General features: G+C 40.3%; 1 protein-coding gene and 1 long non-coding RNA gene across 4 annotated transcripts in view; both read right to left on the bottom strand.

Annotated features, from left to right (window-relative positions):
- The window catches only part of OTUD6B (OTU domain containing 6B), an 81,522-nt gene that overhangs the window by 37,628 nt on the left and 26,850 nt on the right, over positions 1–17,044 (bottom strand). For all 3 annotated transcript variants that reach the window (XM_029591652.1, XM_029591654.1, XM_029591653.1), the window contains exon 3: positions 8,936–9,031. In XM_029591652.1, the coding sequence (XP_029447512.1) occupies positions 8,936–9,031 (96 nt within the window). The remainder of the gene's footprint in view (positions 1–8,935; positions 9,032–17,044) is intronic.
- LOC115085523 lies at positions 368–2,829 on the bottom strand. Its single transcript, XR_003854874.1, has 2 exons — positions 500–2,829; positions 368–400 (listed from the first exon to the last, which is right to left on the bottom strand). It is a non-coding gene; the product is annotated as an uncharacterized LOC115085523 (long non-coding RNA).

The raw sequence follows: 17,044 nt of genomic DNA, 5'->3' as shown, positions 1-17,044 counted from the left end.
AAACTCTGGTAGCACCCCTTTCGGGTATCTGTGCTGTCACTCATGATGCAGCTTCTGCCACTTGTGCAGAGAGCTAAGAGTCCAGGATTTCCTCATCTGTAAGCCGACTGTTTTAGTGGGTCATTGTATCTTTTTTTATTCGATTTATATTCCACCTTTCGGCACTTCAAAGCGGATTACGTTCAAGTACTTTAAGTATTTCCCTGTCCCCACTAGACTTACGATCTAAGTTTGTACTCGAGACAATGGAAGGTGAAGTGACTTGCTCAGGGTCATCTTGTCTTACTCTTAGTATTTGGGTAATTGCCAGGTTCTTGTGGCCTGGTTTGGCCTCTGCTGGAAACAGGATGCTGGGCTTGATGGACCCTTGGTCTGACTCAGCATGGCAATTTCTTATATTCTGGAAGTGGAATGTGAATTGTGCATCAGTGTTTCATGACATGAAATGCTTCCAAGACTCCATCATTGGTGGATAACAGACCTGAATAATGAGCCTTACTTTTTTTTTTTTTTGCTTTTTCTGGTTGTGCAGTTTCCACCACATACGCATCCAGGACCTGTGGCAACCTCCAGCCCTGCCATATGCACAGCCAGTGCGCACAAAGAAATGTAAAAATCTTCAGAAACTTTGAAGCCATGTGAAAATCCAGTTTGCTCAGGAAAAAAACATGGACATTTTGGCAAATATATAAACACAATACTTATTTTATTAGATTCATATTTACTTTACTATTTTAAGAATGTAAAATGCATTATGTATAGATTAGCACACAAATTTGCAAGAGTTAGTACAGTCATAGTTGGTGATTAAATTATTAAAACTGTAGATGGCTTGGTGGCTGGTGGCTGTGAGAATCACTTGGTTATTTACTTGCCTGGAGCTTAGGTGGTGGACCTCATGTGTCACCTAGACAGGATTTTAGACAGTGCTAGGGAGAAGCCGGCTGTCGAACATGTTGGCACCAATGACACAGAAAGGTGTGGGAGGGAGGTTCTGGAAGCAAAATTTAGGCTTTTAGGTCAAAAACTGAAATCCAGAACCTCCAGGGTAATATTCTCGGAAATGCTCCAGAACCCCGAGCTAGGCAGAGCTCCGGAGTCTCACTACAAGGAAGACAACTTTAGTTTTGTTAGGAACTAGGCAACATTTTGGGGAACGGGGAGAGCCTTTTTCAAAAGGATGGGTTCTAGCTTAGAGTGGAACCAGGCTGCTGGCACTAACCTTTAAAAATGAGATTAATCATCTTTTAAACTAGAACATGGGGGAAAACCAACAGTCTTAGCAGTGCATGGCTCAGAAGGAGGTATTTCCAAAGGATACTAAAGAAACGGGGGGGGGGGGGGGGGGGGAGGGGAGGGGAGTTAGAGCATCCCAATAAAAACAAAAAGTAGTTCATGTGCCTTTAAGTAAAGAACAGACTGAATTAAAATATTCCAAATTACCCTTGTTAACTGCTAGGAAAGTTGTATAGACAAATAAAAATCTTACCTGAAATGTCAGTACGCTATCAGAAATTTAAAAAGTAAAATGGGAGGATTAGAATATATAGCACTGAATGAAGAGGAAGACATAACTGGCATCTCAGAGACCTCGGGGAAGAAGGATAACCAATGGACAGTGCTATACCAGGGTGCAAATTATATCGCAAGGATAGGGTGGAAAAACCTGGTAAGGGGGTGGCGCTTTATGTCCATCAGGATAAAGGTCCTGCCGGAGAATAAAACGCACAGTAGAATCTTTCCGAGCTGAAATTCCATGTGTGATAAGGAAGAACATAGCAGTGATGAAATGCAAACAAATTAAGGAAGTTATACATTTGGTATCACAGCAATAATGGGAGATTTCAATTACCTCAATATTGGCAGGGTAAATGCTAGGGAGATAAAGTTTCTAGGTGTAATAAATGACTGCTTAATGGAGCAGCTAGTCTGGGAAGTGACGAGAGAGGCAGCCATTTGAGACTTAATTCTTAGTGGAACACAGGATTTGGTGCAAGTAGTAAAACGTAGTGTGGCCGCTCAGCAACAGTGATCATAATGCAATCAAATTTGACTTAATGACTGGAGGGAGGACATTAAGTAAATCTAGTGCTCTAAACATTTAATTTTCAGAACAGACTGATAAAACAATTAGAAAAAGCTAAAAAGGGCAGCTACAAAAGTTAAGAGTTTATATCAGGCAGGGACATTGTTTAAAAATACCATCTTGGAAGCCCAAACCAGATCTATTTCATCCATCAGAAAAGGTGGAAGGAAGGCCAAACGACTGCGAACATGGTTAAAATGGTAAGTTAGAGGCTATTTTATACAAATGAACTTTTTTTAAAAACTGGAAAAAGGACCTAACTGAAGAAAAAAATAGGGAAAAAAATGTATAAGCATTGGCAAGCTAAACATAAAACATTGACAAGACAGGGAAAAAGAAAATTTGAAAAGAAGCTGGTCATGGAGACAAAAACTCTTAATAAAAAAAAGCTTTTTAAAATAAATCTGTAGCAGAACGTCTGATAAAGAGTAGGTTGGACCATTAGCAATTGAGGAGTTAAGCACTTAAGGAAGAAAAGGTCATAGTGGAAAGACTACATGTTCTTTGATTCGGAGTTTACTGAAGATGTTGAGGAGATACCCATGCCAGAAATGGTATTTAATGGTGATGATTCAGAAAAAAACAAACAAATCCTGATGAACCTGGATTATGTAAGAAGGGCAGACTGACTAACTAGAGCAGCAAATCATCTGGATCAGATGGTTTAAACAGAGTTCTGAAAGAACTCAAAAATGAAATTGCAGATCTATTAATAATAATTTGCAATCTATCATTAAAATTGTCTTTTGTAGCTGAAGATTGGAGGGTGGCCAATGTGACACCAATCTTTAAAAAAGGGTTATCCAGGAAACTACAGACTGATGAGCCTCACTTCAGTGCCAGGAAACATCATAGAAACTATTCTAAAGAACAAAATCACAGAGCATATAGAAAGACATGGTTTCATGGGACACAGCCAGCTTGGATTGACATAAAAGACATCCTTCCTCATCAATCTGCTACATTTTTTTTGAAGGGGTTAATAAACATGTGAATAATAGTGAGTCAATGGATATAGTATATTTGGATTTTCAGAAGGCATTTAACAAAGTCCCCTATGAGAGACTCCAGAGAAGAATAAAAAGTCATGGGATAGAATGCAATGTACAATTATGGATTGGAAACTGGTTAAAATATAGGAGAGAGTAGGACTAAATGGCCAAGTTTTTTCAGTGGAGAAAGGTAAACAGTTGAATGTCTCAGGAATATGAACTGGGATCAGTGTTGCAACCGTCGCTGCCCGACGTCTCCACTCCGCCTTCCTTACCTCCTCAGCGACTCCCTCTTACTCAAGTGGAAGGTTGGCTGCCACGGCGTCTTCTGCCAACTCCCTCCGGCATCCCCAGAACGGCTCGACGCTGCACACCGCCATGATCCCAGCAGCCTTAGGGCACGCGTAGCACCAACTGAAGTCCCAGCAATGGCGCGAACCTCAGGGGCGTCCCCCTGAGATGAAGTCATCTTCACCGGATACTTAAGGTCTCCGAAAACGCTAACGTATAGAGTTAGCATGGAGTTGAATACGTACAAGGAGTTCTAGGACGTCGGGTTCTCTCCAAGCTACTCTGCCTCCTCGGACTTACCAGGGGTACCTGCTCCTCGGGGGCCTCGCTTTCTCTTTGCTTTTCAGATCACAGTCTGGAATTGGTATTTGCTCCTCGAGGGCCCTCGTTCCCCGACTCACTTCTGAATACCATCTCTGCCAGGAAGTCATCGCTGCCTACACCACCAGTGAGCTACCATCTCTCTCTCAGAGCTTTCCCTGGAACTCGCTCCTCAAGGGCCTAATCCATTCCAGCTCCTGGGCTGCTTCAAGAGACTATGGTGTGAGTGTTACCATCAAGGCTCTGTTCCTGAACTCTGCATACCCTGCCTACTCACTATATTCAGTTTCTCTACAGCTCAGTTATCCAGGATCGCTGTTCCAGTATCTGAGGGACTACAGCTCAGCCGGGCACTTCAAGCTCACTACTGCCACCTCTGGTAGTTCAATATACTGTTTAATAAAAGTACTAGTGTGTGTCTGTCTCCATACTCTGAGCCTGACCGATGGTCCCTCTCGAGATCTTCCCCCAGGGGCTTGGTCATCTGCCACCAGCCCAAGGATCCACCCACAACTACCACGAACACTAACAATCAGTGATTTTGAATATTTTTATAAATTATCTGGAAACAGGAATGACCACTGAGGTGATCAAATTTGCCGATGACAAAATTATTCTGAGTTGTTAAATCACAAACAGATTGTGAGCAATTGCAGGAGGACCTTGTGAGACTTAGACTGAGCATTCAAATGGCAGATGAAATTTAATGTGGACAAATAGTGATGCACATGGGGAAAAGTAACGCACACTGTAGTTACACGATGTTAGGTTACATGTTAGGAGTTACAACCAAGGAAAAGTATCTGGTGCATCACCGTGGACAATACTTTGAAATCTTTGACTTGGTGTGTATCTGCAATAAAAACAGCAAATATTAGGAGGATAAATCCATAAACTGCTATGTCGGTAATTAATAAGCAATAGTAGCTTGTGATCTATCTAATTTTTGGGTACTTGCCAGGAACTTGACTTGGATTGGCCACTGTTGGAAATAGGATACTGGACTTGATGGACCCTTGGTCTGACCCAGTGTGGCATATCTTATGTTTTTATGTTCTTATATTATATTATATTATGAGTAGCCTAGTGGTTAGAGCAGCAGACTACGAACTGGGGAGACCAGGATTCATGTCCTTGTGACCTTGGGCAAGTCACTTTACCCTCCACTGCCTCAGGTACAAACTTAGATTGTAAGCCCTCTGGGGATAGGTAATTACAGTACCTGAATGTAATCCGCTTTGAAGTACCAAAAAGTGGAATATAAAAATCTACATAAATATTAGAAAAGGAATGGAGAATTTCAAAATACCTTTGTATTGCTCCATGTTGAAACTAAACCTAGAATTCTGACTGCAATTCCGGTCACCACAACTCAAAAGATAGTTGAACTGGAAACAGTACAGAGAAGGGCGACCAAAATGATCAAGGGGATGGAATGGTCCCTTATGAGGAAAGGCTAAAGAGGTTAGGGCTGTTCAGCTTGAAAAAGAGATGGCTGAAAAGGGATATGATAAGAGGTCTATAAAATCATGAGTTGAATAAGAATGGGTAAATATAAATCAGTTATTTATTCTTTCAAAAAATTCAAAAAACTACGGGATACCCTGAAGTTAGTAAGTAGCATATTTAAAACAAACTGGAGAAAATTCATTTTCACTCCTCACACAATTAAACTCTGGAATTCACTGACAGAGAATATTAAAAAGGCAGTTAGCATAGCTGGGTTTAAAAATAGGATTTAGACAAATTCCTGGAGAAGTCCATAAACTGTTATTAACTATATAAACTTGGGGAAAGGACACTACTTATCCCTGGGTATTAGTAACATACAATCTATCTACTGTTTGAGTTCCTGCCAGGTACTTGTAACCTGGACTGGCCACTGTTGGAAACAAGATACTAGGCTTGAGGGTCCCTTGGTCTGACCCAATATGTAAATTATGTTATCTATAATATTTAGTATATTTATTAAATTAAAAAATATAAATGCCTTAGTTCAGTTGCTTAAATTCAATTAAAACATTTACAAATAATGTATAATTCATTTTAGAAATGGAGCTACAAGATGCTGCACTCTAAGATATCTGGGCATATCAATTTTTATCAACATCTGAAATACAAAAAAAAAGTTTAAAAGAGAAACTATGAATATTTTAATGAACATAGGATATGCCATATTGGGTCATAGGATATGCCAATCTGGCTCAGATCAAGGGTCCATCAAGGCTAGCATCCTTTTTCCAACAGTGGCCAATCCGAGTCACAAGTACCTGGCAAGTACCCAAACATTAGATAAATCACAAGCTACTATTGCTTATTAAATACCATAATAGCAGTTTATGGATTTTTCCTCTAGTTACTTATCCAAACCTTTTTTTTAAACCCAGTTACACTAACTGCTGTAACCATATCTGCTGGCAATGAATTCCAGAGCTTAACTATGCACTGAATGAAAAATAATTTTCTTCAATTGTTTGTTTTAAGTGAGCTACTTGCTAACTTCATGGAGTGCCCTCTGCTCCTTCTATTATCTGAGAGTGTAAATAACCGGTTTACATTAACTTGTTCAAGTTCTTCCATGATTTTGTAGACTTCTATCATATCCCCCCCTCAGTTGTCACTTCTCCAAACGGAACAGCCCTAACTTCTTTAGCCTTTCCTCATAGGGCACCGTTCCATGCCCCTTATTTTGGTCACTCTTCTCTGCACTTTCTCCAGTGTAGCTATATCCTTTTTGAGATGTGGGACCAGAATTGCACACAGTATTCAACAGAGGCATGACGACATCCTCCGTTTTATTTGCCATTCCCTTTCTAATATTCTGTTTGCTTTTTTGATCGTCCCAGCACACTGGGCCGATGATTTCAAATGCACTATCCACTATGATATCTAAATTTCGTTCCTGGGTGGTAATTCCTAAGATAAAACCTAACATTGTGTAACTACAGCAAGGGATTTTTTTCCCTATATGCATCACTTTGCACTTGCCCATGTTAAATTTCATCTGCCATTTGGAAGCCCAATTTTCCAGTCTCATAAGGTCCTCCTGCAATTCATCACAAACCGCTTGAGATTTAACTACTCTGCATAATTTTGTGTCATCTGCAAATTTGATCTCCTCACTCGTCGCACCCCTTTCCAGATCATTTATAAATATATTAAAAAGCACCAGTCCAAGTACAGATCCCTGAGGCACTCCACTATTTACCTTTTTTCACTGTGAAAACTGAAGATTTAATCCTACTCTCTGTTTCCTGTCTTTTAATCAGCTTGCAATCCACAAAAAGACATCACCTCCTATCCCATGACTTTTTAGTTCTCTTAGAAGCCTCTCATGCGGGACTTTGTCGAATGCCTTCTGAAAATCCAAATACACCACATCTACTGGTTCACCTTTGTCCATTTTTATTCACCCTTTCAAAAAAAAAAATATAGAAGATTTGTGAGGCAAGACTTCCCTTGGGTAAGTCCATGCTGGCTGTGTCCCATCAAACCATGTCTATCTTAATGTTTAGTGATTTTATTCTTTACAACAGTTTCCACGATTTTTCCTGGCACTGAAGTCAGGCTCACTGGTCTCTAGTTTCCCGGATCACCCCTGGATCCCTTTTTAAATATAGGGGTTACATTGGCCATCTTCCAATCTTCAGGAACATCGGATGATTTTAATGATAGGTTACAAATTAATTGAAACAGGTCTGAAATTTTATTTTTTAGTTCTTTCAGAACCCTGGGGTGTATTCTAACCAGTCCAGGCAATTTACTACTCTTCAGCTGGTCAATTAGGCATTTTCTACAGGATTTCTTTTCTTGCTTGCTCTCTTAGCCACAGGCTGCCTTTGACAAACTGGAATCTTGACCCAGCGGCAAGAAAAGGAGGATGATTGGAGATCATCTTCTGCTCTAGATTTGCCCACTATTATAAATGTTTGTAGGAAGGGTGTAGGGGAAAAGAAATGAAGATAATGAGGACTTGCAGAGTGAATGCATTTATAAGCAAATATTAGAAGCTTGAAGTCTATGTGGAAATGGACAAGAAGTCAATGTAGTAACTTGAAAAGAGGTTGCATAATCATAGCAACACTGAAGGAAGATAAGTTGTGCAGTTAGAATTTGAATAGACTGCTGTAGGGAAAGATGGTTTAATGGAAGGCCCATGAGTAGCAAGTTGTAGTAGTCTAAGCAGGAGGTGATAAGATAGCGGATGAGCTTTTTGATAGCATGTTCAGAAAGGAAGGGATGAATTTTAGTAATGTTAGAAAGGAAGAAAGAAGACACTTTAGCAATGTTTGGATGTGTTTAGAGAAGGAGTCAGAGGCATCAAAAAGTACCTCAAGATTATAAGCAGAGAAACTTGGGAGGATGAGAGCACCATCCACACAGGCAGAAAAAAAAGGAGGGAAGAGAGGACGTGTATTTGGAGAGGAAAATACAAAATTTCAGTCTTGGCCATGTTAAGTTTAAGGTGGCAGCAGGACATCTAGGTAGTAATGTCACACAAGCAGACAGATTTTGAACTGGATTATCAGTAAAATTACTGCCATAGAGGTAGATCTAGGCAAACAGGAAGCAGTGACACCAGCTCCCAACCTATACAGAGAGGATCTTGCTGGAAATACCACCGAAATAGCAACTGATGGACAAAGCAGATGAAAGTATTTTTTCTGATTTGTTTTGCAGGCCTCTGCAGCCAGAACCTGTGGCAACCCCTAGCGTTGCCACACTACTATTACTAAAGATTTATACAAGGTGTTTGCAGCGCTTTACAGACGCACAGAAGAGGCATTCCCTGCTTGATGGAGCTTACAAACTGGTTGACAGATATTGAGGACAAACCATCTGGTTGTAGCTTATGTGATTATACGGATGACAGCCTCTGTGCAGTTGGTTCTACTGCTTCAACTTCCCAGAAGCCTGTCCTGAACAACTCCCCAGAAGGAGTCCTGAACAAAAGCTTCTCAGGCATATAAAAAAGATCGGTGCTTATGTTCAGAAAAATCTGCCATAAGATGTACCAGCACTTTCAAGAAGTGTCATTTTTAAAAGTATAGGTTACACGTTTTTTCTTAAAAAGCACAGATCACTTTTATCCTCTGAGAACCATGACTTGTGTAGCAAAGATTCACTAACATATTCCTGTTAGAGCTCACTGGGACATTGTGTATTCCAGCTTCTCAAAATTATAACAGAGTAAAAAACCAGTGCTCCTTTGAATTGCCAATGAGCATTGAAAATGCTGTCATACCCGCCTCTTTTGAGCTTTTGTTAGCCGGGACTGCTGAACTGGTTTCTCATTATCTTCAAACTCCAATTTCTCAATCCCATTAGCAACAGATTCCACCTAAAAAGAGAACACAAAAGTTAAAGATATGCAGAAACTAAACCTCATATGGCACACACTCAAATGTTTCCCAAAGGTATTTCAGGTTGTGTTTTAAATAGAGGCAAATCAAAAGTTGGTGCTCTCTAGCCCTCCTGATTCTGTAAGCATTTGTTTTTCTGAACCCCTCTCACACCCTGGAAGCAGTCACATCACCTGATCTTCAAGCACAGACAGATCACCAATGCCCTCTGGTGGCTCACAGGGGAACTGTGCACATCTTCCCAGCTTTCTACCCTGCTAACTTACAGGGTCATTCATCAAAACACGTTCGGCATCGTGTTGCGTGACGTGAATGCAAATTTTTAAAATTTAGTCAAAGGGCAGGAGATTAGGTGGGGTTTATGAAAATGAGGGGCATTGATGCTGCATGCGATAGCGTAATACCAGAAATAACAACTACACCTTTTTTCCTGGCATTAAGCTGTGCGATATGCCCGAATCTGCATTCGCGATAAATAACGTGAATACTGTTTCAGGCATTTTCGGGCAGGGAGAGGGGGAGGGAGAGAGACATACAGACTCTGGGGTGGCATGCATAAAATTGTTGTCATTTATTTATACCACTATGGGAAAGTCATCTAGTAATTAGAGGTGAGGTTTGGTGGTGGACTAGGGTTTGGGGGCCAATTTTACATGTACAGTCAGACCTATGAACAGCATAGTACACCTCAGTGAAGACTAGATGTGATTTTGAATGAGGAAAGATATCAAAGATGAGATTTCTAGTCTTCACTGAGGTGTACTGTGATGTTCGTACATCTGACTGTGCATGTAAAACTGGCCCCCAAACCCTAGAACCCCACCAAAACCTTGAGTTACTAGATGAGTTTCTAGATGACCCTCCTATAGTGGTATAAATAGTTAACTAATATGAGAGCCTTAGAAAGTCTCTCTATCTCTGAGCAACCCAAAATAAGAAAATGCCATTACTCATACAAAATTTATAGCATTTTGATGAATCTAGGACTTAATGAATATAACAGGGTCACAAACAAGTACTGAAAGGTCCTCCTGAGCTAGGTAGAGCAAATCTTTATAAACTCAGTCAATTTGTTTTTTAATAGAGTTTGCAAATAAAGTAAAATCAGCACATAATAAAATCATACTGTAATCTTAAAAGCAAAAGAAAAACTCCCTACATGAGAAAACAGTATCATGCTCCAACTTTAAAATAGCAGAACCTCGTAAGTCATATCCCAAAACAAAGGCAAAATGGCTTACTGCACCCTCCAGGACTTTATGGTTCTTTCCTCTGCATTTGAAATTTTAAAGTATTTTTATTTTCTGGTCAGTCCCACAAAAGTCTCAGGCTACAACATTTCTTCTTCTTCTGCCCTGTGCATCAATAACAGTCCAAGTTCTCTGCTGGGATCCTTACTACCTTCCCGACTAAGAACTTCATTTCACAGTGCAGAAGAGGAAGTCGGCTGCAGCCTGGACAACCTGAAAAGTGCTGTAGTAGTTAACTTTAAACGAGAACTGCAAACAATATTCTTAAACATATTCTTCTGCTAATTCTGAGAATTGTGGGCATAAAGTTGCTGGCTGAAGTACTTGACTAGACAGCTACAGGATCACTGCACGTCTTGTTTAAAATCCGACCAAAAGCAGAGGTTTCGGCTGTGTCAAAGAAAAAATTAATTTTTCCACTCAGCATGGAAGAAAAAAACAAAAAAAAGACTAAAGGCATACATCTTTGGGCTCCTTGCAATTCATTTGTTGGTGGTTATCTCCTTTCCATACTCATTAAGTTACAGTATGAATGTAAAAATATATTAAAATGTCATCCATCTCTCAGACTCATGAAAAATGTTATTGTTGATATTTTTAAAGGGCAAAAATAGCCTCTAATTAATGACCTACACTTTTGATACAATATATTTACTAAGAAAATTTTTAGAGAGGGAAGTGAAATGTTTCATAAAACTCTCAATGCATTACTGGCTTGTAATGCTATGATTATTTTTTAATCATGAACTTTCCACCTCCAACCTTAAGAATCTTTTTTATGTGAATGAAATGTGCGCTGTGAATTTTAAGATCATATATGATAATTTGTTAGACTGTGAGATGATCTTATTTATATTCAAAAATACTCTTCTGATTAATGTCCATATCACCAACACAATACCGACTTATAACAAGGCCTTGTTTCTGACCGTGACAGGTCATCTTTACCGGCGTGTTTGCGGAAGATACACGCCGGTAAAGATGATGGAATAATGTGAAGCATAATTGCTCGGATATTTTTAAAAAAAATTTCGACTTGTAATTTAGAGTGTTGGGGAAGAACATCTTCAATGGAAGTTAACATCGGTCCAGAAAGACGCCAACAGTAGCTTTATACAACGCTACATTCTTCGGGAAACCACAGTCTGATGACGGCTCAAAAAGACGCCACAGTAGAAAACCTTAACTCAAGATAAGTAAATTCTGACTATTTATTGATACAGTGGATATCCCCTGAGGAAAGACCTGTCACGGTCAGAAACAAGGCCTTGTCGGGTGGATTACAAATTGTACAGATTATAAGTCGGTATTGTGTTGGTGATAGGGACATTAATCAGAAGAGTATTTTTGAATATAAATAAGATCATCTCACAGTCTAACAAATTATCATATATGATCTTAAAATTCACAGCGCACATTTCATTCACATAAAAAAGATTCTTAAGGTTGGAGGTGGAAAGTTCATGATTAAAAAATAATCATAGCATTACAAGCCAGTAATGCATTGAGAGTTTTATGAAACATTTCACTTCCCTCTCTAAAAATTTTCTTAGTAAATATATTGTATCAAAAGTGTAGGTCATTAATTAGAGGCTATTTTTGCCCTTTAAAAATATCAACAATAACATTGTAGAGAAATTCATTGGCCATTTGTCATGAGTTGGAAGTGATTTGCAGAGAACGTGTCCATTAGAGATTTTTTGGTGCATGGGATATTTTGATCCATCTCTCAGAAGCACTGGTGAAGCCCAGGGAGGATTTCACTATTCCTAGCATCAGGGTGTTTCTACCACGGCAGTGCAGAATCTGGCAGGGAGTGAGAAAAGAAGAGACTCGTGCATTTTTAGTCTATCAATTGTATAGAACTAGCAAAAAACCTTCAGTTAGACTTTTGAAGGAGATTTACAAACACAAAATGGAAAGAACCTTGTAGAAAATGGAAACCCCCCCCCTTCCAATTTTGATTTCCTCGTGCACGCTCTTTGGGCCTTTTTGCTCCTGGCTTCAATAAATACAAATTTGCCCTATCTTCAACCTTCAACCAGAGATCCAAAATGACATACAACAGAATCCTTACATCATGTGACAAGGTATATGCAACTCTACTGCACCTCTACGCCATCCCTATAAGAGACCCCTCAGGTCACCACATACTAGCATTCTGCTTTCACCTTACCATCCATGGACCCTTTCTGCAGTTCTGTCCATACTTCTTGTAATGCATAATCCTTAAATTAAAAAACCCCTATAATTTTTATAATTCTAATAACTGTTCAACCTGAATATTTCTGTGTTACAGAGACATGGCTTTCTGCTCAAGATACCCTTATACTTAAATCAGTGTTGTCCCCCAATTATACCTACATTTTTCAACCTAGGGGTACAAAAAGAGGACATTGTTTTTTGTTTTTTTTTTTTAAAAACACCTCAACTTCTCAAAGACTGATGTTTCAGTTTCACAGCCTTGTAAGGTTCTTTCACTGGCTTCTATTTCCAATGTCTGTCATATATTGTCCACCAGCCCTTCTCTCTCAATTTCTCAGCGATCATGGAGTTGCTTGCTTGTATTAAAGTGGACCTGTCTAAAGCCATTATCCTCCAGGATTTCAATTTACATGTGGATCAGGTTCCACAATCCGGCATGTGAAGCTTTCTTAGAGGCTATGGCCACCTGCAGGTGGGAGCAAATAGTCAACTCTCCCACTTCATAGAGCCAGGCACACTCCTGACCTTATCTTTGTAAACCCCCTGGTATTTCCAAATAAGAGTAAACTTTAAAATCTATGCAGATGATATAGGTTTTTATTCCATACAACCATTCCTGGTCTAATACGCTGACTTTTGTCACCCTTTGTATTAAATCCATTAACTCTTGGCTCTCACATAACCGTCTCAAACTAAATACCTCAAAAACTAAAATTTTCCATCTTTCTATGATTCCTTTGTCCTCATGCCGCTCCCCATCTCACCACTGATAATCATTCCATTGCGATTTCCACCAAGGCATATAACCTAGGTAGGTGTTTTACTCGACTCTGATCTCTCAATGACTCACCATATCTCATCTGTGGTAAACTCTTTTCTATAAAATTCACCTCTTAAAGCATCTAAAACCTCTGCTATTTTACAATGATTTTCACCTAGTTCTCCAAGCACTGATATTTACTGGACTTGACTATTGTAATGCCTTATTTTTAGGCTTACCTGATTTCTTCTCTTCATCCGCTACAGCTAGTACAGAATGCTGCAGCCCGAATTCTCTCCGGCTCAAGAATTAGAGACCACATTACTCCTGTTCTTTACTCCCTACATTGGCTTCTCATTCCCTTACGCATACACTATAAAACTCTTGGCCTCATTCCTAACTTCATTTACAATCCCCTCAGTTATCTGGCAATGTGCCCTCCTCCAGCTTTACCAACCCTCGAGACAGCTACGTTGCACAAACAAGTGTCTTCTTGACGTCCCCACCGTACGTCTAGCCAGACTTGACCTCACTAGACGTCATACTTTTTCTGTTTCCGGCCCTTGCTTGTGGAACTCCCTCCCTAACCAACGCAGACTTCTAACTAACATCAAAGACTTCAAGAAACCGTTAAGACTTAACTATTTATGACTGCCTATAAACAACCTCCATCTATCTTTGTCCCCCCTCCTTTTTTCTCCCACGCCCCTCTCCTTTTCCCTTCTATGTCTCATCAAATTTTTAAGCTTTTTAACCTTTTTTTAACTTATAATTATATTAGTTTGTGATTTATTATGTATGTTAATATGTAAACTGCTTAAAGACTGGACCCTGATGTGTTTCAGGAAAAATTGCTTCCTCAGCTTGAAATTTCTGCAGAATCCTCTCTAGTGTCTTTAATATATCTATAGGACCGATCCCTATCATATTTTCAGGGCTAGCTTCCTCAAACTATGCTGAGACCTTTACAAATGATTCAGAATGCAGCAGCAGGGGTGCTCACAGGAGTCTTATTATACAACCTCTAATCCTTACATTGGCTTCTATTTCAAACCCGCATTTCATACAAACTAGCAGTGACAATTCATAATTTACTACATAATATTAACTCTCCCTAGATCACTGCCATGCTGAAAGTTTACACCCCTTCACACACACACTCCAGTCATCCAACCAAAATCTCAATATCCCATCATCCTTCGTATATTTGGCAGAGAAACACGATAGGGCATTTTCCTCTGCAGGCCCTGTTTTAAAGAATTCCCAGCCTCGTGAAATACGTAATATCCAATATTTGAAGGCCTTTAAGAAAGCCCTCAAAATGTCTCTCTTCAAGAGGGTATCTGAGTGTTTTACTTAGACTGCTTACCTTCTCTGTCCTTTTTTCTCTCGCTTAGAAGCAGATCTCCTTCTTCAGCTCATCCATTGTGATGTGCTTTATGTTTGTTAATTTTATTATACTCTTGTTTTTGTGTTATATCGTGTTTTATGTATGTTCACTTTGTACCTTGCCCCAAACTATTGAAGGCCACGGGCAAAAACTATTTTAAACTAAATATACACATATCTCTAAGAATATAAGAACTGCCATATTGGGTTTCCAAGGGTCCATCAAGCCCTGTATCCCATTTCCTAATAGTGGCCAATCCAGCACCAAGTACCTGGCAGGATCCCAAATAGTAGATAGATTCCATGTTGCTTATACTCAGGGATAAGAAGTGACTTTCCTCAAGTTTACCTGGCTAATAATTTTTAGATTTTTCCTCCAGGAACTTGTCCAAACTTTTTCTAAATTCAGCTATGTTAATTGCCTTTACAATATCCTCAGGTAATGAATTCCAGAGTTTAATTGTGCATTGCATGAAAAAATATTTTCTCCAATTTGTTTTAAATGTGCTTTTTTATAACTTCATGAAGTGTCTCCGAGCAAGTTTGCTTACTGTAAACAGTGTTTTCCACAGATAGCAGGATGAATTAGCCATGCTTTCTGGGTTGATGCCCTCTGGAAGCAACGAACAGACTTCTCTCTCATAGCTAGTAGAGCTTTTTGCTCTACTGAGCATGTGCGGCAGTTCCCTGTAGTCTCTTTTGTCTATACCAAAGCTAAATAGAGTAAGACCAAACTGAACTTCAGGGAGGTTGGTGCGTCACTCATGGCTAAATCATCCTGCTGTCTTCGGAGAACACAGTTTATGGTAAGTGTTAAAGACCAGCTCCCCAAAGGGGAGGAGTTAGTAATCTGTTATGAATCTGGATGCTGGATACCTCCGTTGAAGGAGGAGTTAACAAGCTATAAATGATCACCCCGCCAGTGGGGCAAAGCAGCACTCTGTATGGATCTTACTAAGGAGTAGCAATCTGTTAATGCTCTGCTCTTCCAGAGGGAAGGAGTAGCAACTGTTATGCCTTGTTCCTGTAGAAGATGAACCAGCAACCTGTATGATTCCCACGGGGAGATAGCTATCCGATATGGGTCAGCTTCCTCAGAGAGAGGAGTGATGGTCTGATGTGGGTTGGCTCCCACAGAGTGGTAGATGATGATACTGCTCTTATTAGTATAGGAATAACACTTAGTAGAAATAGTGAATCCCTGGGCCGATGGTAGTTGACAGCGCCCTCAAGTAGAGATCCTGAGAGGGACCACCGGCTAGGCTGGAGTATTGAGACAAACACAGATAGTTCTTTATTAGACTGGAATTAGAACCACCAGAGGTGGCAGTACTGAGTTGATATGCCCGGCAGGGCTGAAGTCCCTCTGATACTGGAATCACGATCTGAGTTGTTGAGCTGTAAGTAGAGACCCTGCTTTGTGTTGAACCAAACACAGAGGTACTCCAGTGACTGCAATGGCTGAAGACTGCTCTTGGCCAAGTTTATCACCCAACCTAGTTCCTGCAACAAATAAATCACTTTGAGTGAGATTCCAAGGCTCTCTTCCAGACTCTTGGCCTGAATCAGTCAGTCAATCATCTAAGTATGGGTGTACCAGAATGCCATCCTCTCTCAGCTCTGGCGCCACTACCACCATAATCTTGGGAAAAAGTTCTAGGTACTGTGGACAACCCAAAAGGTAGTGCTCGAAACTGATAATGATGCCCCCAAACTGCAAAATGCAGAAATTGCTGCTCTAGCCGGATGGGAATATAAAGGTATACCTTGGACAAGTCCAGAGACGTCAGAAACTTCCCCGACTGTACTGCCATTATTACTGAGCACAAGGTTTCCATACAAAAATGAGTCACTCACAAATGACGGTTGACCCCTTTCAGATCTAGGATGGAACGAAAAGAGCCCTCCTTCTTGGGTATAACAAAATAAATGGAATATCAGCCCATATTTTCTTGAGACTTGGGTACTGGAACCACAGCCCGTAGTGAGGAGTCTCGAAAACGTGCACTCCACTGCCTGTCTCTGCTGCAGAGAGAGACACTGTGAGAATGTCTTGAGGAACACTGAGAAACTCCAGCTCATAGCCATCTCTTATCACCTCCAGTACCCACTGATCTAACGTGATCTCGACCTACCTCCGATAAAAAAAGAGACTTCCTATCTCCTGCTCCTGGGGGTGGGTCGGCACACCTTCATTGAGAGGCTCGGGGGCTCCACTACCCCAACCTGCGTCCCATCTGGAATGCCTGGGACGGAAGGACTGAGTTCTCTGAAAAGTCACTCCTCTGTAGGGTCAAAAAACATCTGAACCCCCTATTGAGACCTCCCATGCTGGAGAAGCGTGGCGCCCGTTAGTTATCCTCTGGTAACCAAGGAACCTGAGACTC

Source organism: Rhinatrema bivittatum, chromosome 2 (assembly GCF_901001135.1).
Source record: "Rhinatrema bivittatum chromosome 2, aRhiBiv1.1, whole genome shotgun sequence".
Classification (NCBI taxonomy): Eukaryota; Metazoa; Chordata; class Amphibia; order Gymnophiona; family Rhinatrematidae; genus Rhinatrema; species Rhinatrema bivittatum.
Note: the sequence above shows the minus strand (reverse complement) of the source record. Positions and strands in the feature narration are given on the sequence as shown.